Source organism: Salvia miltiorrhiza, chromosome 7, assembly GCF_028751815.1.
Source record: "Salvia miltiorrhiza cultivar Shanhuang (shh) chromosome 7, IMPLAD_Smil_shh, whole genome shotgun sequence".
NCBI lineage: Eukaryota > Viridiplantae > Streptophyta > Magnoliopsida > Lamiales > Lamiaceae > Salvia > Salvia miltiorrhiza.
Genome location: NC_080393.1, coordinates 26,000,019 through 26,026,935, shown reverse-complemented (window position 1 = coordinate 26,026,935; position 26,917 = coordinate 26,000,019). Strand labels below are relative to the sequence as shown.

Here is a 26,917-nt window from a genome sequence, read left to right as displayed (position 1 = left end):
TAGAGTAGAACAGAGAAATACCCAGCACGATCAGAGCAGAGAAATGTTTATCAGATCAGAGAACTGCCCGTCAGAACAGAGAAATACATATCAGATCAGAGAAATCCCCATCAGAACAGCCCGGTCAGAGCAGAGAAATACATATAAGATCAGAGAAATCCCCATCAGAACAGCCCGGTCAGAGCAGAGAAATACATATCAGATCAGAGAAATTCCCATCAGAACAGCCCGGTCAGAGCAGAGAAATACACCAGCCCGGTCAGAGCAGAGAACTTCAGAGCAGCCCGATCAGAGCAGAGAAATGCCTTCAGAGCAGCCCGACCAGAGCAGAGAAATACATATCAGATCAGAGAAATCCCCATCAGAACAGCCCGGTCAGAGCATAGACGTGCCCTTTCAGAGCAGAACATTAAAGTCATGGCGGAGCAATGAAATCCCGACAGAGGATTGAAATCCCGGAAGAGCATTGAAATCCCGACAGAGGATTGAGATCCCGGTAGAGCATTGAAATCCCGAACGGTGGCTGAGCATTGAGATCACGGACGGTGGCTGAGCATTGGGATCACGGACGGTGGCTGAGCATTGGGATCACTGCAGAGCAGTGAAATCACAGTAGGGCAGTGAAATCACGGCAAAGCAGTGAAATCATGGTAGAGCAGTGAAATCACGGCCGAGCGGTGAAATCACAGTAGAGCAGTGAAATCACGGCCGAGCAGTGAAATCACGGTGGAGTATTCCTCAGCTGCTTCCCTCCTTTGTATGCATTCCTTTGCTGCTTCCCTCCTTTGCTGCTTCCCATCCAAGCTTGAACACTCTGCGCGGAGCATGGAAGACCCGGGGGGGTGCAACCAACTTTCGCGGCTTACGATTGAAAGAACACCCTGCACGGAGCATGGAAAACCCGGGGGGTGTGACCAACTTTCGTGGCTTACGGTTAAAGCAACCTCTGCGCGGAGCATGGAAAACCCGGGGGGTGCAACTAACTTTCGCGGCTTATGATTAAGTGCTATCTCTGCGCGGAGCATGGAGGGCCCGGGTGGCGCAACCAACTTTCGCGGCTTACGATTGACAGGAACACCCTGCACGGAGCATGGAGGACCCGGGGGGTGCCACCAACTTTCGTGGCTTACGGTTAAAGCAACCTCTGCGCGGAGCATGGAAAACCCGGGGGGTGCAACCAACTTTCGCGGCTTATGATTAAGTGCTATCTCTGCGCGGAGCATGGAGGGCCCGGGTGGCACAACCAACTTTCGCGGCTTACGATTGTCAGCAACCTCTGCGCGGAGCATGGAGGGCCCGGGGCACAACCAACTTTCGCGGCTTACGATTGTCAGCAACCTCTGCGCGGAGCATGGAGGACCCGGGTGGCACAACCAACTTTCGCGGCTTACGATTGTCAGCAACCTCTGCGCGGAGCATGGAGGGCCCGGGTGGCACAACCAACTTTCGCGGCTTACGATTGTCAGCAACCTCTGCGCGGAGCATGGAGGGCCCGGGTGACACAACCAACTTTCGCGGCTTACGATTGTCAGGAACACCCTGCACGGAGCATGGATGACCCGGTGGGTGCCACCAACTTTCGTGGCTTACGGTTAAAGCAACCTCTGCGCGGAGCATGGAAAACCCGGGGGGTGCAACCAACTTTCGCGGCTTATGATTAAGTGCTATCTCTGCGCGGAGCATGGAGGGCCCGGGTGGCACAACCAACTTTCGCGGCTTACGATTGTCAGTAACCTCTGCGCGGAGCATGGAGGGCCCGGGTGGCACAACCAACTTTCGCGGCTTACGATTGTCAGCAACCTCTGCGCGGAGCATGGAGGGCCCGGGTGGCACAACCAACTTTCGCGGCTTACGATTGTCAGCAACCTCTGCGCGGAGCATGGAGGGCCCGGGTGGCACAACCAACTTTCGCGGCTTACGATTGTCAGGAACCCCTCTGTTCTGGTTGAGCGTGACCCCTCTGCTCTGGTGGAGCGTAATTCCTCTGGTTTGCCCTAGTCTTGCTGAGAAGCAATTTTGAATTTGAAAATTGGAGACTACGGGTATACACCCTGGTATACACCCTACTCCCCCCTCTGGTGACATGTGCAATACTCTGTTATGAACATGTTAAGTGTGTGTGTGTTTGGTGCTCATGCTTGTGATGATTGTGAGAGAGTTAGCATAACTACAGTTCCCAAGTAACATAATTCAAGTTGCAGTTCAAGCCCTAGCACATATGCAGAAGGTGTGCAGCTTCGTGTATTTAGTCAATTCATAATCCAGCCCTAGGCACATATGCAGAAGGTGTGCAGCTTCCAAGACATAATTATTATTGCATAAATCCCAGCATAGATCATATAAGTCATGGTTTTGCCCAAGTAAAGAAGTAGAATATTTCCCAAATCCCTATCATGCTTACATGTTCCCATAAAATACCCTAAGATCATAATCTTACCTAGTGATAAAGCATAATACTCCCCCAACATGCTCACATGCTTCCACGAGATAAAGTTCAGCGAAGTACCTGAATTACCACTTACAAATGGTTTACCGTTTTCATGCTATGGCGGTTCCCATGTTTTGTTCAAAGCTTTCCCAAATGTAATTTCCCTGTGCTACAAGATCTCTTAGGCACAGACATTAATATAAATATGAAAGCCCCTTTAAGACAGGGCTGCAAAGAGAATTCGAACCCTAGATTATATAATCCATTGCCACAACTTGGTTCCCATATTCATATCCCGCTGAATTCATTCAAATTTTCAAATCCCATCAAAGATCATATTATGCCCGATTGTTAAAGTATAACATATCCCAATCATACTCTTCCCGTTGATAGAGTTCAGCGACATACCTGAATTACCACTTACTAGTGGGCTACCCTGTTTTACATTATGGTATTTACCATAATTGTTCAAATCGTTCCCCAAATTTGTTTATCCTGTGCTACAAAAATTCTTAAGCACATATATATTAGTAAAATATGAGAGCCCCTTAGAGATAGGGCTGTAAATCAATTAACAAGTAAAGAAGTGTACGCTTTGCTTTTCCCAAGCAACAGTGCCGCCCTAAACATTTATTCCATCGAATAAAAGTTGTGAGAATCCCAAAAAATGACACATAAATTAGAATATTGGTATCCCAATGGCTGAAATTCACAATCCTGAAATCACGATTCTCAAAGAGGTCGTGGCCGCCCAAAGGGCACGGGAAAGGGTATGCCTGTTCAAGCAGTTCCGGAAGGCAGCATAAAAGGTCGACTCAGAAATGCAGAGGAAATGGGTTACAAGCCGAGGGACTTTGTGGTTGATATTAGCACTAGTGATAGCATGCGTGCAATGAATAATGTAGTTCATAGACGTTGGTCGGATGAAATGGATGATTATCCTGTTTGGTAGATGCATAGATGTCCTGTGTTGCTAGAGCCTTTGATTAGGTCTCTTTTTGTTTAACGATCTCTTTTCAAGTTTCGTACCCTTAGTCTGCATTCTTGTGCTTTCATGGGTTTTATTTTTCTTTTTCTTTTATATTAAACCTCAATTTCATCATGATAATTGAGATGGTATCGATTTTATATTAATATAAAAATATAAAAACGTATTCCATGCATTGTACGAGATGCAAATACTAATCATTGCAAAATTACCATTAATTTTGAAATTGAAAGTTATCTTTATAATATACTAGCATCTGCACTCGTGCAACGCACAAATAATATTTTTATATTTTACTATACATAAAATTGATTATCATTTGATTATTACATAACATTTTTAAATATAATTAAAAATACTACTCCCTCCGTCCCTGAAATAAGTTTATCTTTTTCCTTTTTGGGACGTCCCCCAAATAAGTTCCTCTTTCTTTCTTTCCATTTTTGGACAACTACCCCACCACTAATAATACTTTATTTATTCTTACTTTTCACTTTTTCACTACTCCAAATACTAATTATAACACTTTTTCACCTTTTCACCACTCCCAATACTAATTATAACACATTTTTTTTTCTACTATCAATACACTTTACCAATTTTCCTTAAAACCCGTGTCGTCCCCAAAGATGAACTTATTTCAGGGACGGAGAGAGTATAATTTAAGATAAATATATTTTTGTTCAATATAAAAATAATAAAAAATAATTCATATTAATAAAAAATGATATTGTGAAAAAAGAAAACAATATAAGTTAAAAGATAATTGAAAAATATAGATTTATTGTAAAAAAAGAGGAGAGAGGAGAGAGAAATTTCTTAAATTTTAATCTTTAAATAAATTTAATTTTTATATTTTAAATCCAAGATTTACATAACATATATCAAATTAAAGCTCTTGTCATGGTCTTTAATTTGATATGCATATCGAATATTTTACAATTAGTCGAATTCACAATTTTAAAAAAGAAATAAAATAGAAAAGCAAGAAGTTAAAAAAGGGGGGGGGGGGGAAAGATGTATAGCTTATAAATAAGTCTTCAATTTTAATTTAACTATAAAATTGCCACTAAAATTGATTTGAAATTGATTTACAATTGGAAACTGCCTTTTTAATATAGTATAAATAGATTACACATGATTAGTAAGAATTATATGCCGTTGGCGTTTGGGCGTGGCTGGAGTTTCGAGGAGGCTTTGGCGGTTTTGGAGGTTGCTCTTTCGGGTGGTGCTGGTTGGGGCGGCTCACGGTCTGTTTTCAAGCTCTGGGTGCGCTCGGGCTTGGGGCCGTGGAGTGCGTTCTCGTTTGGTTGCAAGGCGTTGGGTTTTGCTGGGTGTCGCCCTTCGGCCTTGAATTTTTTTGTCACCAACTGGACCATCATTGTGGAGTTGGTGATGGGTTGTTTAGTCCGTCTTACTTTGCTGTCTTTTATCGGCTGGTTAGTTTGTGTTTGGGTTGGGTTTGGCTGTTTATGGGGCGGCGAAAGGGTCCGAAACTTCTTAGGGGCAATGGCCGGAGTTCCTGAAGTTGTTTCACCTTTCGTTGCCCTTTTGGTTGTCTCTTTTTTCTTGTTTCTTCGTAGACGGGTACTCTTTTTCCTTGCTAAGGTTTTTCCCATTGGGTTTTCTTTAGCAAGGTTTTAATGAGGCTCGGCCCTTAGTCTGCTTTCTGTGCTTTCAAGGGTTTCTTTTTAGGTTCCTTTTTAATAAAATCGCTATTTAATAAGTAAGAATTATATGCCGCCGTGCATTGTAGATATAATGGCTCATTATTCTAAAATATAAAATTGAAGTAGAGAATCAGAATTTCATCAAAAGGAAAGCTCGAAGATAAGACTTTTGCTTTAGGGCGATCAATTTAAATTATTTCATTTAATGATAATAATCGGCAAGTGTTTAAGATAAAACATAAAGCGAATCCACCAATTAAAGTTGCTTGGTTGGGGTTAGTCTTTTTCATCAGATTCTTTTGTGAATGTTGCACTGTTTTGGTCATCAGACTTTAGTCCTTTCAAAATTGCTAAAGTTATTTCATGATGTGTCGCGACATGATTAATTGAGTATTAAGACTTAAATATCCAAACCAATTAATATAATAATAATTATTGACATAACTGGCAATTAATTTTATATGAATAAATACAAGAAATACAACACTTTTATAATATAATTTACTATAGTTTGGTTTGCACACTATTACACGATATCAAAATTTACTCAATGTAGAAGATCTATAAAGAAAGCTAAATATTTTGAGAATAGAGAATGCGTGAAAAAATAACGAATAAATCTATAATTTCGATGAATAAATCAATGTAGCATATGAATAAGATTTTGGCCTGGGTTCGAATCCTGATAGGGGCGAGATTTTCACTATATTTACTGTATTTACTGAATGCATCTGTTCATTAGTTATGCTGATCTATTCGTAAAATTTATAAATTTATTCATTATTCTCAATTCTCTCGGAAAATATAATTCTCTATGGATCCTCCCCCATATATATTTATATAGGGTTGGGTTCCGGTAGTATCCAAGCTTATAATAGATCCGTAGATCCAAATCTAGACCACACAATTATGACATGTGGCGCATCAAGATGGTGACACGTGGCAAGGCATTTCAAGGCAAAATCTGGAGAGGGGTAAAATTGGAATGCAATTTTTGAAATTAAAAAAAAAAATTAGATTTTCTCAATATAGGTATATTTTAGATGCATAAAGTTTCATACGAGAATGCATGAACTTTCATATAAAAATGCATAAAGTTTCATATAAAAATGCATAAGATTTCACCCCACCCCAACCCCACCCCCCACACCCCTGAACACCACCCCACCCGTGAACCCCACTCCCACCCACCCCCCACCCCCCAATTTTTTTTTTTTTTTTTTTAAATTGATTTTCTAACCACTGACCCACCCCTACCCCCCACCCACCCAACCACCCCCCCACCAATTTTTTTTTATTTATTTATTTTCTCAAAAACTGATTTTCTGACCACTGACCCCCCCCACCCACCCACCCAATTTTTATTTTTATTTTGAAAAACTGATTTTTACATGCATAAAAAAATTACATGTTTTACGTCCATATACTTTCGCACAGAAATGCATATACTTTCACACAAAAATGCATATACTTTCACACAAAAATGCATTACATTTTTTGAAAAAATATAATTTTTTTTTGGGCTGGAAGGTGGGTGGGGGGTTAGCGGTCAGAAAATCAGTTTAAAAAAAATGGGGGGTGGGTGGGTGGGGGGTGCGGGGGGGGGGGGTGGGTGAGTCAGCGACTCAACAATCAGAAAACCAATTTTGAAAAAAAATTGGAGGGGGGAGGGTGGGGGTGGGGGGCGGGTCAGTGGTCAGAAAATCAGTTTTTTTTTTCAAAAAAAAAATTGGGTGGGGGGTGGGGCAGGGGTGGGGTGGTGAAAATACCAGATTTATTAAAATGAAATGCATTTTTTGTATAATTTAATGCATTTTTATGTAAAATCTTTATGCACTTTTGTTTGATTTTATATGCATGTGAAACATGACTATTTTGGGGGGTGGTAATGGGGAGGGTTGGGGGGTGGTGTGGGATGGGTTGGGGGTGGTGCGGGGTGGGGTGGTGAAAATATCAAAACTGTAAAAATTTTCTGTTCAAAGTCATGCATTTCATGTGAAAACTTTATGCATCTTTGTGTGAAACTATATGCATCTAAAATATATCTATTTTGAGAAAATCTAAAATATATATATATTTTTAATTATTAAATCCGAAAATTACATTCCAATTTTACCCATTTTCCATATTTTACCTTGAAATGCCTTTATGCATCTTGATGCGCCACATGTCATAAATGTGTGGTCTAGATTTGGATCTACGGATCTATTATAAGTATTGGATACTATATGATCCCATTCCTATATATATATATATTGAGAAACTTACTCAATATATTAGATTTGCTTGATTACATAAGATTGGGATTTACCCCTATAAACATCACGAGTAATGATTCTCCCACCATATGAATACAAGAGATACCGAGGTGATGTAATGAAAATGCTCATTCACAGCGTGTGTATTGATCTAATAATAAAGTAGTTGATATTTAAAATTAAATATTTCAAATTCAAATTCACGATCTTTAAAATTATATATTCATTAATCAAAAAATATAAAATAAACAACATAGAAGAAGAACATGCTTCTTGAGTAGAGTTGTCAACTGGGCAGGGCCAACCCAGCCCGACCTGGCCTGGCCCATGCCCGATTGAGCTCATAGGGAGTTAAGCCCAGCTCGACCCGGGACCATATTTGAAATGGGTCGATCTTGGGCAGGACTTTTTAAAAAATCTCGAACTCAGCCCGGTTCAGGACCACATGTTTAGTGGACTTGGGCCTGAAATGGGACTATGATGGGTCGAGTATGATGAGCTTATATTTGGTTGTGCTTTGAATGAGCTTCAGTTGAATACGAATGAGTTTTCAATTTTAGATAGTTTTAAACTTGTAATCACTATCCTTAGATTATTTTAAGTTTGTTTGTATAATCTAGATCATATAAATAATGTGCAAGTTCATATGTGGACAACCACTTAGGAGAGTGTATTCAATTAGGATTTTTTTGGATTTTAGAAATCTAGAGGTATTCAATCCAGATTCTTAAAAATCTTTAAAAATCTTGTGGTATTCAATTAGAACTTTTAAGATTCTATCCAAATCTGGTGATGTTGAAAATTTCATTGACTTCTAAGGATTCTAATTATTAATAGACTTCTTAGGATTTTAAATGCCCTAGTATAAATAAAAATCCCTGCAGAAATCTCTTCTCTTCCCATAAGATTTTGACGGATTGCCTCCCTCACAGAGGAAGATGAAACATTAGCAGCGAAAAAATACGAACTGCCCACATCCTCAATTTTCTCCTCTTGTCCTTTGATCATAAAGGTGCATATTTGCTTTTTGCTGTAGCGAGGTTTGCTTTGTATTTGTGTGAATTTGCTATTGTACGTTTTTTCCATAGTAGTTTTGAGTTTTGTGGGAATTTGAAGGAGGTCCTATAAATATAATTCATGATTTTTGCTTTGGTTGGGATTGTCGAGAAGAAGCATCGTTTTTTTTCTTTTTGGTTATGAATAGAATAATCTAGTCTACTTTTTCTGTGGATACTGAAATGGCGGATAAGAGAGAGTTGAAGAAAATTGGATAATAAATTCAAGATTTATTATTATTGGGAGTTTGAGCAATGATTAATTTGTGTTGGGATTTACTCCATATTATTATTATTTGTTTTCAGAGGTGGAATTTTATTTAATACTTATTTTTTTATTTCATTTTTAAGACTTGAGACTTGAGAGAGGTGGTGAATCTCATTATTGTTAAATCTGGCTTCTGCAGTAGTTGCGTTGATGTAGATTTTATCTATATTGTTTCTGCTTTATCTTTCATTTTATGTTAACATAGGAGAATTCTCTTAGGTTTGGCAACAGACTTGCATCAATTAGTTCATTTTGCATTTGATGGTGGAGAAGATCTGTGTGAAATTGGCTTGATGATTGGTGGAGATCCTTTACCACTCTTTGCATTAGTGCATGATTTGTTCAAGAGTGGTTGAGTTCGTTTGAAGAAGATTGTGATCTGTGGCTCAAAGTGATGATCAAGAACATACTCAATAGGATTCCTCGGAAGTAAGGGAAGTTAGGAGAGAGTCGCGATGGAAAGCGAGTATTGCTGATGCTATGTGGGAAGTGAGGCCAAGGTACAACGGTGATGAGAATAATGAGGGTGGCAATGAGGATCAATGAATATGCTACATTCTAATGTATTTATTTAATTACATTTATATTTTTGGTACACTCGTGTTTTGCATTTTTCATTGTTGTTTTAGAAAATGAAATATGGATTATAAAGTTTGGATCATTGCGTAAGATCACTTTATATCAAATTTATATTTATCATGTCGTATATTTTAAAATAGGCATTTTTAATATAAGAATCTAATAAAGTCTATAAAAATAATCCAATAGAATCTGCAAGACTCTACATAGAATCCATGAAATTAGTAAAATCCACAAGAATCCATGAATTTTAAAAAGTCTGTCAAAATCTTGTACAATCCTAATTGAATACACCCTCCCCCCCCTCCCCTAATTTCAATAAGTTTTATATTTTAATAAGTTAGAATAGAAGATTGAATTGTAGACGTATTTGTATAGGAGATTGAATAGGTTTAATAAGTTTAATATTTTAGTATTGAGAAATTGTGTAGGAAATTGAAGATTGAATAGGAGGAATAAATATATAAATAATATTTTACCTAAACTATTGGCTTTGACCAGTTCTGGGCCGGGCATGGGCTGGGCTTCTAATGATCCTAGTCTTGGGTCGGGCTTGGTTTTGATAAATGGCCCAAATAGAGCCCATTTCAAAGAGTTGGCCCAGCCCAACTAACACCTATTTGATCTAGTGGGCCGGCCCATATCGGGCTTGGGTTAGTTCAGGCTGGGCTTGCTCGGCCTAGTTAACAACTTTATCCTTAAGTTTGTTTAACAAAACGTTTTAATTCCAACAAATCTGAAATAACTTTGAGCTCTAACGTGCCTCAAGATACGCCAAAGAATTTATACTGGGCTCCATGTGTCTTAAACGCAGCAAATACACCAAATTATCTCGAACTACCTACATTGATTGGGAGGTCGAAGAAGCTTATCTTCTCAACAATTCTCGAGAAACTTCAAAACAAGTGTAAGGATGGAAAGAAAACTTATTAGCTAAAGCATGGCTAGAGCTTATGGTGAAAAGCGGTGCTACAAGTCATTCCAGCATATATGATGAGCTGCGTTTTAATTAAGAAGAAGATTTTGCACGACATTGGGATGACAATGCCAAGTTTTATTGGGGATCTAAAGATAAAGAAAGGAAAAATCCATTAGATTGGCTGAGAAAGATTAAAAAAAAAAAAAAGACGAGAGATCTTAGATGTTTTAATCTTGTTATGTTGGCAAGACATGTATGGGTTAGCTTGGTTTTGGACCGGGCTTGATTTTGATAAATGGCCCCAATAAAGCCAATTTCAAAGGGCTAGCCCGGTCCAACTAACCCATTTGATCGAGAGGGCCTGTCCTGGGCCGGCCCATACCGTGCTTGGGCCGGTTCGAGCTGAGTAGGCCCGGCCTAGTTGACAATTTATCCTTAAGTTTGTTTAATATAATGTTTAAATTCCAACAAATCTGATAAGCTGCATTTTAATCCGAAAGGAGATTTTGCACAACATTGGAATGACAATGACCAAATTTTATTGGGGATCTAAAGAGGGAGAAGGGAAAATCAATTAGATTGGTTGGAAATGATTTGCTAAAAGAAAAGAAAAAGACGAGAGATCTTAGATGTTTTAATCTTGTCATGTTGGCAAGACATGTATGTGTTAGCCTGGTCCTAGGTCGGGCTTGGTTTTGATAAATGGCCCAAATAGAGCCAATTTCAAAGGCTGGCCTGGCATAGCTAACTCATTCGATTGAGTGGGCCGGTTCGGGCTGGGTTGGCCCGGCCCAGTTGACAACTTTATCCTTGGATTTTTTTAATATACCGTGTTAATTGCAACAAATCTTAAATAACTTTGAGCTCTAACGTGCCTCAAGATGCGTCAAAGAATTTATACTTGGTTGCAGGTGACCTAAACACAACAAATACACCAAAGTATTTTGGAGTACCTACATTAATTGGGAGATCGAAGAAGCTTATCTTCTCAAAAATTCTCGAGAAGGTTCAGAACAAATGTAAAGATGAAAAGAGAAGTTTTCAGCTAAAGCATGGCGAGAGGTTATGATAAAAAACGGTGCTACAAGTCATTCCAACATATATGATGAGCTGCATTTTAATCCGGAATGAGATTTTGCACGACATTGGAATGACAATGACCAAGTTTTATTGGGAATCTAATGAAGGAGAATGGAAAATCCATTAGATTGGCTAGGAAGGATTTGCTAAGAGAAAAGAAGAAGGCGGGATTAGCTTTAGAGATCTTTGATGTTTTAATCTTGTCATGTTGGCAAGACATGTATGGGTTAGCCTGGTCCTGGGCCGGGCTTGATTTTGACAAATGGCCCAAATTAAGCTCATTTCAAAGGGCTGGCCTGGCCCAGCTAACCTATTCGATCATTACCAGAATTTCGCTGATAGACAACAATCCAAAACCATTGTCTATTAGAAAAACGGTTGTTGTAAATAAAGATGTAGTGTATTAATGGGTATGATAGACAACGATTATCTGGTCGTTGTCTATTCTGTAATAGACAATGGTTAACGAAACCGTTGTCTATTATGTGCTAGACAACGTTTAGGCCACCGTTGTCTAATGACTTAATAGACAACGGTTTGGCAATCGTTGTCTAATTCTTATGTTACAGTTTTTATTTTACAATTATATTTAAATTTCCTACTTTTTCAAATCTATATTTCATAAAATCTAAAAACATAATGTAAAAAGCTAAAAATACATAAATTAATAATAAAAATTCATACATTAGAATCAAACATCATCATCCTACATTACATTGAAAGTTATAAAAATACATACATTAATACAAAATATTCATACTGATGAAACATGAAAACGACACCTAATTAGAAAGCAATAAACGAGACGTGGATTTACGTGGTTCGGTCATTAAGACCTACATCCACGGGGGTTCTTCGTTATTTTTACTATACTTTTGAGAGAGAGTTTACATTTTACAAGTAGTGTGTGAAAGAATAAGATAAGATCCCCAACTCACTACTAAGCTTCTATTTATAGGCATAGGAGGGAACCCTAAGGCCCTTAAGCCCATCCCTTAGATAATTGGGCCTTGATGAGGACTGTAATACTCATCAGCGTTGTGCTTAGCAATACAAGAACATCTTACTTGATTACTATTATTGAACGAAGCCAACCAGTGCAGGTTTAATTGAAGACCTCGGATAGTAAATGGACGACTCACCTACGCAGCTCAAGGAGACTACGAGGGAATTCTATTTTCATTACCCGAACTAGCCGAAGAAGTCAAAGTGCCTGTGCAGCCTAAAGAGCTCGAAAGACCTACGCAGGATAAAGAACTTGAAGTCTCGGTGCAGTCATATGATAGCGAAGCTTCTGGCGCAGTCAAACTAGCGCGAATGGGTCAAACCAAGACTAAAGTTAAGTGTATTAAGGCATTAAAGGGCCTAAATCTAATTATTAGAGTTCATGGGCCTAGGGTCTTTAGGGCTCATTCTCACATCTATAAATAGAAGGTTTAGCATTAGCATTAGGGGATAATTATTTATTTCTGAGCAACACTTGTAAAATGTAATTATCTCGAAGTATAGTGGAAGAACTCGAAAACACCCGTGGACGTAGGTCTTTGATGACCGAACCACGTAAATCCGTGTCTCGTTTACTGTTTTTTAGTTTAGGTGTTGATATTATGCTTTATCAACTGGCGCCGTCCGTGGGAAATTGAGCTTAAGGCGTGAGTTTCGATCTTACATTCTTCTCGATTTTCAAAATTTCCAGATTCAGATTACTGTTCATCGAATTAAAAAAAGGGTTACTGTTCATTGCAAGAAAGTAAAATCAGGCCTGGTTACTATTCACGGAGGGGAAAAAGGGGGGTTCTGTTTCAGATTGTCTTCTTGAAGGAGTTCCCAGGGCTCTTATGCTCTTAATCTTTACCAAATTTCAAAGCCCCAAGGGAGGATCGACTGGGGTTTTTTGATCTTTGTTTTCCAGATTTCGATATGTTCTTAAAATTCTCCCAGATTTTGGTGAGGTGTTTGATCATTGATATTCAAAGAAAGGGTCGGTCCCAAGGATTTTTCATTATTGGGTCTCTTGAAATTTTCACGCCTAAGTCCACGGTCTAAGTCCTGCGGAAAAATGGGGTTCTTGATTTGGAAAAATTAAGAGAGGAAGTTCTTTTCAATTTCAAAAATTCCAGTCGAGCCATTTCCTATCTGCTACCTCGTTCGCTAGCAAAAGGGATAAAGAGAAGGGAGATTCTCAAGGGCTCCACCGCCGGTCTCAGAGATTGCGTCTTCAGGCCGACAACCCTCAAACAATGGAATGAAAGGGACTTCTTGAGCGAGTGGTCCGAATGTGCAGGGAAATGGACGTTTAGAGCATAACCAAAAAGGAAACCTGCACAGGAGAGCGCGAGGAACAAAAAAATGTGTGCTACACCACTTGAAGGATGTCTTAAGATTGATATATATATATATATATATATATATATATATATATATATATTTATGTTATTTCGCTTATTATTGTTGGTGTTGGTTTCTTACTTCAGAACAACGAGGATGGCATCGCTATGGCGGGTAAGCGGCAGATGACAACCACAGGTAACACAACTGCTATGGAGGGTCTGGGGTTCGTTTAGCCCTGGTGACTATACTGGATCATGGGCACGCCTTTGTATGGTAGGGAACGATAATGAAATCTTTACAGATTCACTTATTGAAAAGAAAGAAGTGAGATAATATGATAGGGATATGATCGATGATATCATGTAGATGTGCAGTAGTAATATGCATATTGTTTTTAAACATAATAAGCGGGAGCTTAGTTATGCGGTTCGCTTCTTCGCAAGAGGCCTTTGTAGACTATTTCTTGATAGGGGTGAGCAAAAAATTGAACCGGATCGAAAAAATCGACCGAACCGATGATTTTCGGTTCGATCTGAATAAAAATGGAGCGGTTATCAATTCGATTTTCAAAACTAAAAATCGATCGAGGTTCGGTTCAGTCTCGGTTCTCCAGCCATGGGTTGGTCCGAAACTGAACTAAACTGAACCGACCCATATATAATATTATTTTAATATTTTATATAGGGTAAATATCATGAAAACCCCTGAAGTATACCCGCTTTATCAAAAATACCATGAAACTTTCAAAATGTTCTGTAAACCCTCAAACTATCAAATTTTATCAAATATATCCCGCATCTATTTTCCGGTCACCAAATACGTGATGTGGCTCGCCGAATGCTACAATGTAATTTATATTCTATTTTTTAAAATGCAATGCCAAAAACAACGTCGTTTCGTACCTATCATTTAAAAAAATTCACTATGAAATTTAAAATTCACTCCTAGCGTGCTTGAAATTCACGCTAATAACCTAGAAGTAGGGATAAACACGATAGAATATGGTACAAAATGAAGTTGTTTTTTCCATGTCATTTTTAAAAAAATAGAATATAAATTACATTGTGGCATCCGGCGAGCCACATCACGTTTCTGGTAACCGAAAAATAGATGCATGATATATTTGATAAAAACCTGATAGTTTGAGGGTTTAGAAAACATTTCGAAAGTTTTAGGATATTTTTGATAAAGTGGGTATAGTTCAGGAGTTTCCATGATATTTACCCTTTTATATATAATATATTATATAAATTTTAAAATTAAATACACTAAATAAACTAACTGAGGCGGCGCTTCTTCTTCAAACAAAAAGTTTTAAAAGTGAAACCCTACACCAAATCAAACCCGCCGCACACACTAAGAAGTGCAGTTTGCCCTCTGGTGACTTATCCCTCTTGGCTCATCGGCTGCACTTCTTCCCTCCTCAGTTCAGGGCCACAGGGCTTCTGCCCTTCTCAGTTCAGGAGGTGTCACGACCTCAGTTCCAACGCGGCACGACACTTTTTCTTCCTCAGTTGAAGCGCAACACTTCTTTTTCCTCAGTTCAAGCGCGGCGCTTCTTCCTTCCTCAGTTTCGGCGGCACTTTATTCCCACCTTAGTTCAGGTGGCGTTTCTTTTTGGCGATTCGGTTCGGTTACCAACCGAAACTGATCGGTTTTGGCTCGTTCGATTTTGCTCAATTTTATCATGAACTTTGGTCGGATTTCCAAGTTTGCCATGAACTTTTTTTTATCAAATTTTCCCTGAACTTAACCAACTGATTAATTTTGCCACGGTTTTTACCTACGTGGCAATACCGAGTTGACATGGCGCCTACATGGTAATACCGAGCTTATGTGGCTCTACTTGGAAAAAAAATAAACAAAAAATAGAAAATCGATTATTTTCCTCCCCTTCCTCCTCTTTTTCAATGAACGCACGCCTCTCTCTCTCAAAAGAAAATCTGCTCAGCCCCTCTCTTTCAATTCCCAAAATCGGCGTCTCCTCCTCAGCCATGAGTTCCACCGCACGCCACCACCGATCTACGGCCTAGGGCGGCGATGTTGAGCCGCCGCTCCCTTCGACTCCCTCATCCCTCACCGCCTCTGTCGGATTCAGGCTCGCCGAGCCCTTGCTCGACTTACCACCTTCGGAGTCTCTCTTCTCTTCCGGCGACTGCAGCAGCGACGAGCCGCCGCTCCGCCCCCCTTTCTCTCACCCTCTGCCTCACTGAACCCGGCGGAAACCGCCTCCACGTCACTTCCACTTTCCTCCTCCTTGGCGACGACGAGGCGCCGCCGCCTCCCTCTATCTCTCTCCCTCCGATTGACAGCGACCCAGCCGCCACCGGAGCACTAGATCCCCGATTCCATTCGCTCAAAATCCTCTCTGAAAACTCTCTCCCTTGGCTCTCTTCTCAGGTTGACGGCAGCAAGGCAGCGGTCGTGCAGGGTAGATTTGGGGAGTCGGCAGAGCAGAGTCGGGCAGAGCTATCTCTGGCAGAGTCGGCAGAGCTAAGTCGCAGAGTCGGGCAGAGTCGGCAGAGCTGCCTCTGGCAGCGCTGCACTCTGGCAAGGCTTAGTCAGCTCTGGAATTGAAGAATACTTTGCTCTGGAATTGAATAATACTTAGTCAGCTCTGGAATTGAAGAATTCTGTCGCCGCCCCGCCGCCCTTCTCCACCACCACACCTCTTTCTCCATCGGCCTCCCCCACCACCATCACCAGATCCGCCGCCCCCTCCGCTCCTCCACCCCCATCACCAGAGCTCCGTCTGTTGGCATTTGTTGAGGAGGATGAGCAGCACTTTCGCCTCCACCATCTTCTCCTGCATCGCTATCATCTTCTTCGATGAGCCTAGGGCCTCCATTGAAGGAATCGGATGGGTGAATTGAAAATTTGTCGATTTGGGGAATGGGTTTCCTTTAATTGTTGGGAAATTTTCGATTTTGATCTTGTGTGTGTGTGTGCGTTAGCGTTGCTGGTGTTGAAAATCAAGCAAATATCGGATAGGGTTACTGGCTATGCTGTTGTTTGCCAACGCCGAAGAAGATGAAGTCGGTTGCGTGAAAACCCTACAAACTAAGGGTGGCGGCGCAGAAGATTTCTTTCCGACGACGATGGTGGTGGCGTATTTGGGGGTGGACGAAGAAAGAGCAGTAGACAGAAAATTAGGGCTCTGCAAGACTGAGGGCAGGGGTGGTCCGGTGGACGGCTCCTCGTCGGAGTTTAGAGAGGAGAAGACGGGGGCTGGAATTTGAGGTAAAACGACGTCGTTTTACCCCCAACTAAACGACGTCGTTTTGGTTTCCGTCCGGCGGCGCCATGTCATATTTCAGGTAACTGAAAAGTGTCATGTCAGCACTCAATTTGGGGATTTTTGAAAATCATGGCAAAATTGATCAGTTGGTTAAGTTCAGGGAAAATTTGATAATAAAAAAAAGTTCATGGAAAACTTGAAAATCGGTCTAAAGTTCATGATTTTTTTACGTAATTAACCCTAATAATAATAATAATAATAATAATAATAATAATAATAATAATAATAATAATAATAATAATAATAATAATAATAATAATAACTGTTTCTGATGAGCATGGGCTAAAGTTATTTAACATAAAATAATTGGGTCGCCTATTTCTAATACTGATGGGCCACAATCAGTGGTAAGGGTCCAAAATCATATATGAAATGTGCCCGAATTTAACAACTTACTATAATGAACGAATAATAACACACCATTCTTTCCTCAAGAAATATCACACACACACCCTAAAAAAAATAACACACCATTCTTGAAATACACGACCAAAATTAGTACTAATTTAATCTCGTAATTATCCTGATTATTGAATTTAAGAAGCACACCACCTTTGATTTGACGTATCATTGGAATAAAAATTTTGTTAAGACCAAATTTACGTTGAATTCTCTACCTAAAAAGCATAATATTCTGTTTGGCATTTCTCACCAGGGTATTTTTTATGCAGTTCAGATTTTGTTTTTAGCAGCATTCCTGCTCATCACTTTTAATTATGTTTTTGGTGAATCTTCTACCACTTAAATTAAGTAGTATAAAGACATCTTTCATTCTTTCTTCTTTTACCTAATAAAAAGTGTGTGTATATACTCCCTCCGTCCCACCATTTTAGTCCCTTATTCTATTTTGAGATGTCCCAAAAAGATAGTCCACTTTTCTAATTAATACTATATAAAAGTATTGTTTTTACTAAATTAACCTTATTTAATGCTTCACTTAAATGTGAAAAGGGTGTGTGAAAATAATAAATAAGGGTATAAAAGATAAAAATATAAAAATTAAATGCATTTTCTTAATATGTGTAAAAACTGGGAGGGGACTAAAATGGTGGGACGGAGGGAGTATAATATCACATTTTGAAACAATGGTGTCAAATGGCCACATTGAACATGCAAACACAATATTTGGCCACTAATTGAAAAAACACAAATTATGGCCATTAATTAGGCAATATGCCTAATATACCCCTAATTGGGCGGACAGGGTAGGGTCAGGAGCGCGGATCGCGAGCCGGGTAGGATCAGGCACGCGGGTCGGGTTAGGCACTTATGGCACTATTAGTGCCATAAGTGCCAACGAAATTTTTTTTTACTCCCCCTGCCCTGTCTACCCCCCCAGACCCCCGACCCCACCCACCCCCAAGCCAAAAGGAACTTTTTAAACACTTCCCCTAGGGTTTAGATATTCCATTTAGGGTTTAGATTATCCATTTAGGGTTTAGATGATGCTGTTGTTTCTATATTTGTTCTGCATGTTTGGCACTTATGGCACTAATAGTGCCATAAGTGCTAAAAAGACCATTTTACTTTATTTTATTTTGGATTTTCGTTGGCACTTATGGCACTATTAGTGCCATAAAATAGAATAACAAAAGTAAAATTTAATTTATTTTTAACTAGGGGGAGTAATTTTTTTTTTATTTTTGGCTTGGGGGTGGGTGGGGTCGGGGGTCTGGGAGGGTAGACAGGGCAGGGGAGTAAAAAAAAATTTTCGTTGGCACTTATGGCACTAATAGTGCCATAAGTGCCTAATCCGACCCGCGTGCCTGATCCTACCCGGCACGCGACCCGCGCTCCTGACCCTACCCAGTCCACCCAATTAAGGGCAAAAACGTCCCAAAGCTATAAAAATGGCCAAAATTTATGTTTTTTCAATGAGTGGCCATAATTTGTGTTTTATGATCCATTTTGGCTATTCCAAAATTTTACTCTATTTTTTTACATATTTTTAGGCGTTTAAACAATTATTGAATAAATTCGTCAAAACATATTTTCTAAATAAATTAAGGGTAAATATCATGAAAATTCCTTAACTACCCACTTTATCAAAAATACTCTTAAACTTTTGAAATGTTCTCTAAACCCTCAAACTATTAGGTTTTTATCAAATATATCCCGTATCTATTTTTCGGTTACCAGAAACGTGATGTGACTCGCCGGATGCCACAATGTAATTTATATTCTATTTTTTTTTAAATGACATGGAAAAAACGACTTCGTTTCGTACCATATTCTATCGTGTTTATCCATAATTCTAAGTTATTAGAGTGAATTTCAAACACGATAGAAGTGAATTTCTTTTAAATGATATGGTACGAAACGACGTCTTTTTTGTCATTGCATTTTAAAAAAATATAATATAAATTTCATTGTGGCATCCGACGAGTCACATCACGTTTTTGGTGATCGGAAAATAGATGCGGGATATATTTGATAAAAACCCGATAGTTTGAGGGTTTAAAGAACATTTTAAAAATTTCAGGGTATTATTGATAAAGCGGGTATACTTTAGGAGTTTTCATGATATTTACCCATAAATTAATAATGTCCACTCACAACCACACCTGCATTTCAATTTCATTTGGAGTTCATTTGAGTTACATTTTGCATTCCACCTTTGTTTCCATTTCCAAAGTTCCAACTCCAACACCCAACCAACAACAATAAAACAAATTACATATATACTCAGATATATATAGGTCTACCCTTGCTGTATCTATAATAAATTGTTTAGATAAATGTTTAAAAAACATACTTTCCCAATCATTTCTGGAATTTAGATTCTCGGAAAAATGCAAATAAATCTCAGAAATAGAAAATCATAAATAAATAAAAATATCGATTTCTGGTATCTCGCTGAAAAATTCTCCAAAATCAAGATCTCAGGTGTCCCGCGGCTCATCGAGTCTTACTTTCTGTAATTCGGCTTTGAATCTCGGATTCAAACTCCAGATCAGAGGCGCGGAGCGTTCAGGCAGCTGAAATTTTGCGGGATTTTTGTTTTTCTATAGAGAAAAATGCCGGGGCATGGGGATTTGGATAGGCAGATAGAGCAATTGATGGAGTGCAAGCCGCTGTCGGAGGCGGAGGTGAAGATTTTGTGTGATCAGGCGCGGGCGATTTTGGTGGAGGAATGGAATGTGCAGCCGGTGAAATGTCCCGTTACTGTGTGCGGTGATATCCACGGGCAGTTCTACGATCTGATCGAGCTTTTCCGGATTGGAGGCAATGCTCCAGATACGAATTACCTCTTCATGGGAGACTATGTTGGTGAGTTTTTACCTTTTTTTCCTGCGATTTTCGGCTAGCTTAATGAGAGATGCTTTCTGATCTGTGTTGGTATGGATGTAAATGATTTGAATGTTAGGTATGTAACATACCGTATGTTAAAAGGTACTTGTTTATGACTTAGATAAATCGTCGATTTGCTTCTGACTAGGGTTGTGTTAGTAGTTACGGAGGATAAATTGATGATTCTGGGAACTGGAGAAATTTGATTGTGGAGTTCTTTTATCTGTTTGTAGATATAACATTGTCGCACCTAAGTTTTGAAGGGTACATTGCTATTGCTTGCTTTAGAGAGAAGAAGAATGCCCATGGAAGTTCATTGTTTGCAGAATGTTTAATTGGTCCATCGAAAAAGGCAAATAAGCTGAATTTGTTATCTTATTACTTACGAATTATTCTGTGTTCCTCTGAGTTTGGAGATTAATTGTCAAGCTTCCTGCAGTGCTGGTGAGCTTGATATATCTTTGAAAAAAGAAAGTTAGCGGTGAATAATGCTTCTATATCTATCTGTCTTTTAATTGGTCCCAAGCCACTCAGAATGTGCCACAAAAAATTAAAGTTCGGGGTTTAGTTGGAGCCAATTACGTTGTTTGATTGTTTCAGTAACAGCCAATGTTGAAATGCTGAAGGAATGATGCTAATGGTTGTGGGAATATTATACCGTTGAGGAAATTTTAGCTTGAAATCTGTTGCATTCATATTCGACTTTACTTTTCGTCCAACTTATCCGTTGTTAGTATTGCAGTACAAATGAAATAAAAATTATGAGCTTTAATGACACATGTTCCACTGATGCCAAAAATAAGTAAAACTTATCTGGCAATTCTCGTTCTTTCATTCTCTATCTTACGTGTGACTGTGACGTTAATTCATTGCAATAGATTTTGGGATTATGTTTCTATCCTGCACAATCTGCTATTTTAGTAAATTGTTATTTGCATTGGGATTGTCTTCTGTGATTTGTCATATTAGATTAATTTCTTCTATTAATTGTAACTTTTATGCGATACTAAAATTGTGTTACATTCTACTACTTACCATCAAATACCACTAACAAAGTATTCATTTTATGCAGATCGTGGATACTACTCAGTGGAAACTGTCACACTTTTAGTGGCTCTGAAAGTCCGTTATAGAGATAGAATCACAATTCTGAGGGGAAATCATGAAAGTCGACAGATCACTCAAGTGTAAGTCTCTGCCTTCTCTTGTTTGGGTTCATTGTGTTAAAGGCTCAAGATGTAAAGGTATTCTGGAGGTTCTACACATTTGAGGTGCAAAATTAAGTCCTTTCGTTCGCCCCATGCTATTTGCTGTAGACGTTTCAAAAGTTAGAACATTTGTTCTCCCCCCTCCTCACCCTCAAACAAGAAAATGGCTTAGGTCACGTTGGTTTTGAAAATGGAGTAATTCACATTTTCTTTTTTTGAAATTTTAGCCAGCCATTACTCTTAAATTATAAGAATATTTTAGGATAAATGTAAATCAGCAAAGATTATTATACGTGGTACCCACCCTAATGGAAACAAAAGAAGAAACTCCTAACACAACAAGCAATTATAGAAAAAAGAGAAGAAAAAGGGGAAGTAAATAAACAAAGGAAAGGGGAAAACAATGCCAATATGAGGAAATATTGACAGCATGGGTTGCAGCTGACCTGTAGGCAAAAAGAAAAGAAGACTGAAGAAAAGAAGACTAAGAATGAAGATGGAAGAGGGGGAAATGACGAAAGCATGCTTAGCAAGAACTTAGGTCTTGAAATGGCCAAAACTAGTGCGACGAGTAGTGTACACCATCAGATTTATATGATCGATACTTCAGTTTCCCTCTAGATTTACTACATGCAGTATCGCTTATATTGTCTGTGGCATGAATTCAATTAAACAAACAATACTATTTATCATAGATCAGATGGTTTAATTACTACCAGAAAGTGATGAAATAGAGTTCGCCAACTTTGTATAGCCAAAAAGGAAACATTAGATAGCAGCCTTCTGCCTTCATATAAAAAAGACCTATTAGTTGGTTCCAAAAAACAGAGCTAGAAAAAGGTGCTGACCTCTATAAGGGCTTATGTCGTTTATAGGAAAAGGTGCAGCCCCTTGCCACCTGCATCATGGCACACCATTTGTAGCTATGGTATGGTTAATTTGATCTATTACTAATTTACTATCTTCATCTGAATGCACATTAATGATCCAGTTCCAACTGAAATTGGTTTTTATTCTGCATCTTCAATCAACGGGATTGCTTTATGACTATTTTGTACAGGAATATATTTTCCTTTGAGAAATTGTTGAGGGAAAAGTTTGTATATATAGATGAAATATATTGTATGTCGCTGGCTTTGTGTCTATATATTTGATAGTCTGTAGGCTAGCGCACAACGATTTAGATTTTTGAGGGATTGTGGACATATCATTTGCTTGCACTAAAATTGAATGCTATATGGTCGCGCGCAAGATTCTTGATAAGACACATTTTCATGCCAGGTATGGGTTCTATGATGAATGCTTGAGGAAGTATGGTAATGCCAATGTGTGGAAGTTTTTCACCGACCTATTTGATTATTTGCCCTTGACAGCTCTTATTGAGAGTCAGGTTTGCATGATAAATACAATTACGTTTCTACTTTTAATATATCATACTTTTAACATCTGATGTCTAGCACTATGTTATTGTAGATCTTCTGTTTGCATGGCGGTCTCTCTCCATCACTCGACACCTTAGACAATATCCGAGCTTTAGATCGCATACAGGAGGTGCAAACAAAATTCCTGTCCATGAATACAATATGATTTCCTAGCTCTTATTTTTAGTGATGCTACTGTATGTTTTGTGGTGTCTCCATTCCATGAGTTTTAGTGCGATATAGTCTAAATCAGTGAACCTGTTTTCTGGACTGTTAGGTCCCGCATGAAGGACCCATGTGTGATCTCTTGTGGTCTGATCCGGATGATCGTTGTGGTTGGGGCATATCACCCCGTGGGGCCGGCTACACCTTTGGACAGGATATAGCTGCTCAGTTCAACCACACCAATGGCCTCAGTCTAATTTCAAGAGCGCATCAGCTTGTGATGGAGGGTTACAATTGGTGTCAGGTTTGTCTAAAATCTGAAATATTTAATCTCATCATTTGTGCAGTCGAAACAAATAGTTAATTACCGCTTGCACCTGCATTTGTAGGACAAGAATGTGGTGACCGTTTTTAGCGCCCCAAACTATTGTTACCGCTGCGGGAATATGGCTGCGATTCTTGAAATTGGGGAGAACATGGAGCAGAACTTCCTTCAGTTCGACCCGGCTCCTCGGCAGATCGAGCCCGACACCACGCGCAAAACTCCAGATTATTTTTTGTGAACTCAGCAGCTACCCTTAGTGCACGCTTTCTGCAACTATGTTACTGTAGATGTGTCGTAAGAAAAGAGTATTGTTATTTGAGAATTATTTTCTTCTACACCATTCTTTTGTTTGGAGTTTGCTCTACTCCTGACTTTGGTTATGTGCTCAAGATTTTTGATGCAGAGTTAGTTCCTGCAAGGATGGAGTTTTTTTGCCTTTGTATATGTTATCCCCAAATGAAAAAAAAAAAAAAAAAAAGAGAAGAAAAAAAGCAGTTGTGGCCTCTTATATTATCTTCTGTAATTTACACATAGGAAACAGTTTTCATAACCAATGCCCACATTTACAGTTTAAATCTTCCATCCCAAAACCTTGTACTTCCCTTTAAATTGGCTTCTGTTTTGATGCTATCTTCGATGAGAAATGTCATTTAACTTACCGTACTGAATTTCCTCAAAAATGAGCTTCTTTCTAACTTGTTTTGATATTTTTTCCATTCTTTTCACATATTATGTTGTGTAGATAATTTTGGTGTGATAATATTTTTCCATATATTGGGGAAACGTGGGGTGCTTTTGTTTTTCCACCTCGTGATCACTAAAATGTGAGTAGTATCTTTTTCATCTTCTCGCACACCTGATTGTATTTTACCTCAAGCTACTAATGAGCGCGGTTTCTGCATTTCTAACACATGATTTGGCTAAGGGTGTGTTCTCTTTGATGATAAATTTAGGGCGAAGGTGCAGATTGGTCCCTGAACTCAACCCCCCTAGAGCGTTGAGCCCCCCATACTCGGTCAAGGCGCGTTGACCTCCCTGAACTCCTGAGAAAAATGTGCAATTAAACCCACGAGTTTAACGGTGGTTTAACGCCGTTAAACGTTTTTTTTTTTTAATTTCTGGTCATCTTCATCTTCTCCGGCTAGAGCACCGCCGCCGCCGCTCGCCTCCCTCTCATCCCTCTCTCGCGTTTCCGGCAACGGATCTGTCCTCCCTCTCTCTCTCTTGCATCTCTGACAGCGGATGACCAAGGATGGAGCGCTGCCGCTCGCCTCCCCTCATCCCTTTCTCGCATTTTCGGCAACGAATCTGCCCTCCCTTTCTCTCTCGCATCTCCGACAGCGCCAGACGGCCAAGGATGGAGCGTCGCCGCCGCCGCTCGCCTCCCCCTCATCCCTCTCTTGTGTTTTCGGCAACAGATATGTTCTCTCTCTCTCGCATCTCCGACAGCGGACGACCAAGGATGGAGCGCCGCCGCTCGCCTCATCCCTCTCTCGCGTTTCCGGCAGCGGACGGCCAAGGAGGAGCCGCCGCTGCAGATCTGTTCCGGTTGCGCCTTGCATGTAACGACCCGACTTTTTATTAAGGATTATATACTTTTAATTACTGATTTAAGGATTGATTATGGTAATTAGAGTTCAGCATCCATTAATAAAATACGAACTTATATGAATTTGATAATTTATATATGTGATAATTTATTTTTTTTTATTTTCAATAGATGATGCACTCAAAATATATTTTGAGTCCATTAATTTATTGTGGAGAATTTAACACTGAAGTGTTAAATATGAATCTTTTATCGATTTTTACTTAAGCCCATGAGTAATTTAATTTATGTTAGAAGCAAGCTCAAATGGATTTTATGCTTCAATAAGAATTAGGCTTATATGTCTTAATGTATTTAAATGAGTTTGGAACCATATAATTAATATATTAATTTCTTAGATTTTTTTTAATGATTAAAGTTGAATAATCCTAAGCATGCTGAATCCTAAGCATGCTGAAGAAATTCTTACTACGCATGCTGAAGAAATTCTTCAGTCATACAAAGTAGCTGAAAAAGAATTCCTATGTTCATACCATTTCCACGCTCCCCATTTTTCTTTAAAACCACAGCTACTTTCACCATTCTCACACCACCATTTTCAACTACTGCAGCCCAATTTCACAGCCAATTTTAAGGTAATGCAACAAAGAAATTTCTGCATCTTTCCATTCTCTTCCCAAATTGATTCCTAATTTTTGTGATATACAATATCTGCAGAGACTATTATCCACCTACTCAAGGTATCATCACCCTCAGGGAACCACCAATTCATACCAATTCATACGGCTGTTCTGATATTTCACAACATGATTACATATGCACATATGAACTGAAATTTACAGACTAGTTCAGTTTCAAGAAAAGAATTTCAGATTTTCAATAAGCATTTACAGTATTTGATTTCTGCTCAAAATCCTATGCTATTTTGTGAACTAAATTGTGGCTTGAACCTACTGTGTGTGTGAGTCGAAATCAGAGGGAGGCGGCAGCCGCGGTGGCTCGTCGCCGGCGACGGAGCGGCGGCGGTGAACCTGCCCTTGTCTCCGATCTGCCAAGAAAGGGAAAGAGGAATTTCAGATTTTTAATTTAAAAAATGGAAAAAGGGGGAAAATAGAAAAAGAAGAAATTAGGGCTTACCTTAGGCTGCCCGTCGATCCAGAGAGAAAGGCGAGGGAGTCGAGGGTGGCGACACCTGGTGGCTGGTCGCGGTGGCCGAAGGAGAAGAGGGGTGGGCGTGCGTGCTGCTGCTGGAGTCGCTGATTCCGGTGTCTCCGAGGTCTTCCCGGTGGCGAGCAGCGCCAGCCATAGCTACGATTTGGGGTCTGGGTTCTGAAACGGACGGCGGCTTACCGCTGTCAGTTCGCCGGAGGGAGATGGCGGCCGGGGCGGTGCAGGGCGGCTGCGGGCGCTCTTCGGGGTGGCGCTGTACCCGCTGAACCGATCGCAGATGGTGGAGCTCGAGGCGTTACAGGGGCGCCGGGTTTCGGTGAGTGAAGGGAGAGCCGAGGGTGGCGCGGCCTATCGCCGCTGCTCCTCCGGCGAATTCCGCGGCGACGGCTGATCGAGCGAGAGAGAGAGATGATGAGCGAGAGAGAGAGATGATGAGCAGTGAGAGAGAGATGATTGAGCTGAGAGAGAGAATTTAGAGAGAGTTTAATTTTGATAATTGAGAGAGAGAGAGAGTGGCTGCTTTAATAAAAAAAAAAAAAGAGAAAGGGAGAGAACCGATAATTTAGAGAGAGAGAGGAGAATTGTCGGTAGTGAGAGAACCGAGAGTGAAGATTTATGGGGAGAATTTTTGGACTCTTTTATTGGGCCTAATTCATTTTATTTATTGGGTTGGGGATTAATTCATTGGGCCATCTTTTATTTCTAACTGGGCCGAATTTATTTAATGTTCTTGGGCTGGAATTTATTTAATTCTATTGGGCCTGTTTCAGATTTGTTTAGTTCAGCCCAGCTGTTAATTCGTCATTTGGGCCGATTAAAGTGTCTATTGGACTAAGATTAATTCTTTCCAGTCCACATTAATTATTACTTGGATTCCTATTATTATTAATAATGGGTCTCGAATTTATATACTT

At 39.6% G+C, this 26,917-nt stretch overlaps 1 protein-coding gene across 1 annotated transcript; it reads left to right on the top strand.

The window, feature by feature from the left end:
* The first annotated feature begins 19,531 nt into the window (after window positions 1–19,531).
* LOC130993737 (serine/threonine-protein phosphatase PP2A-2 catalytic subunit) lies at window positions 19,532–23,792 on the top strand. The gene is made up of 6 exons (XM_057918777.1): window positions 19,532–20,144; window positions 21,238–21,352; window positions 22,655–22,763; window positions 22,847–22,924; window positions 23,072–23,263; window positions 23,349–23,792. The coding sequence occupies exons 1-6, from the start codon at window positions 19,892–19,894 to the stop codon at window positions 23,520–23,522; spliced, it is 921 nt and encodes a 306-aa protein (XP_057774760.1). The 5' UTR covers window positions 19,532–19,891; the 3' UTR covers window positions 23,523–23,792.
* Window positions 23,793–26,917: the final 3,125 nt, after the last annotated feature.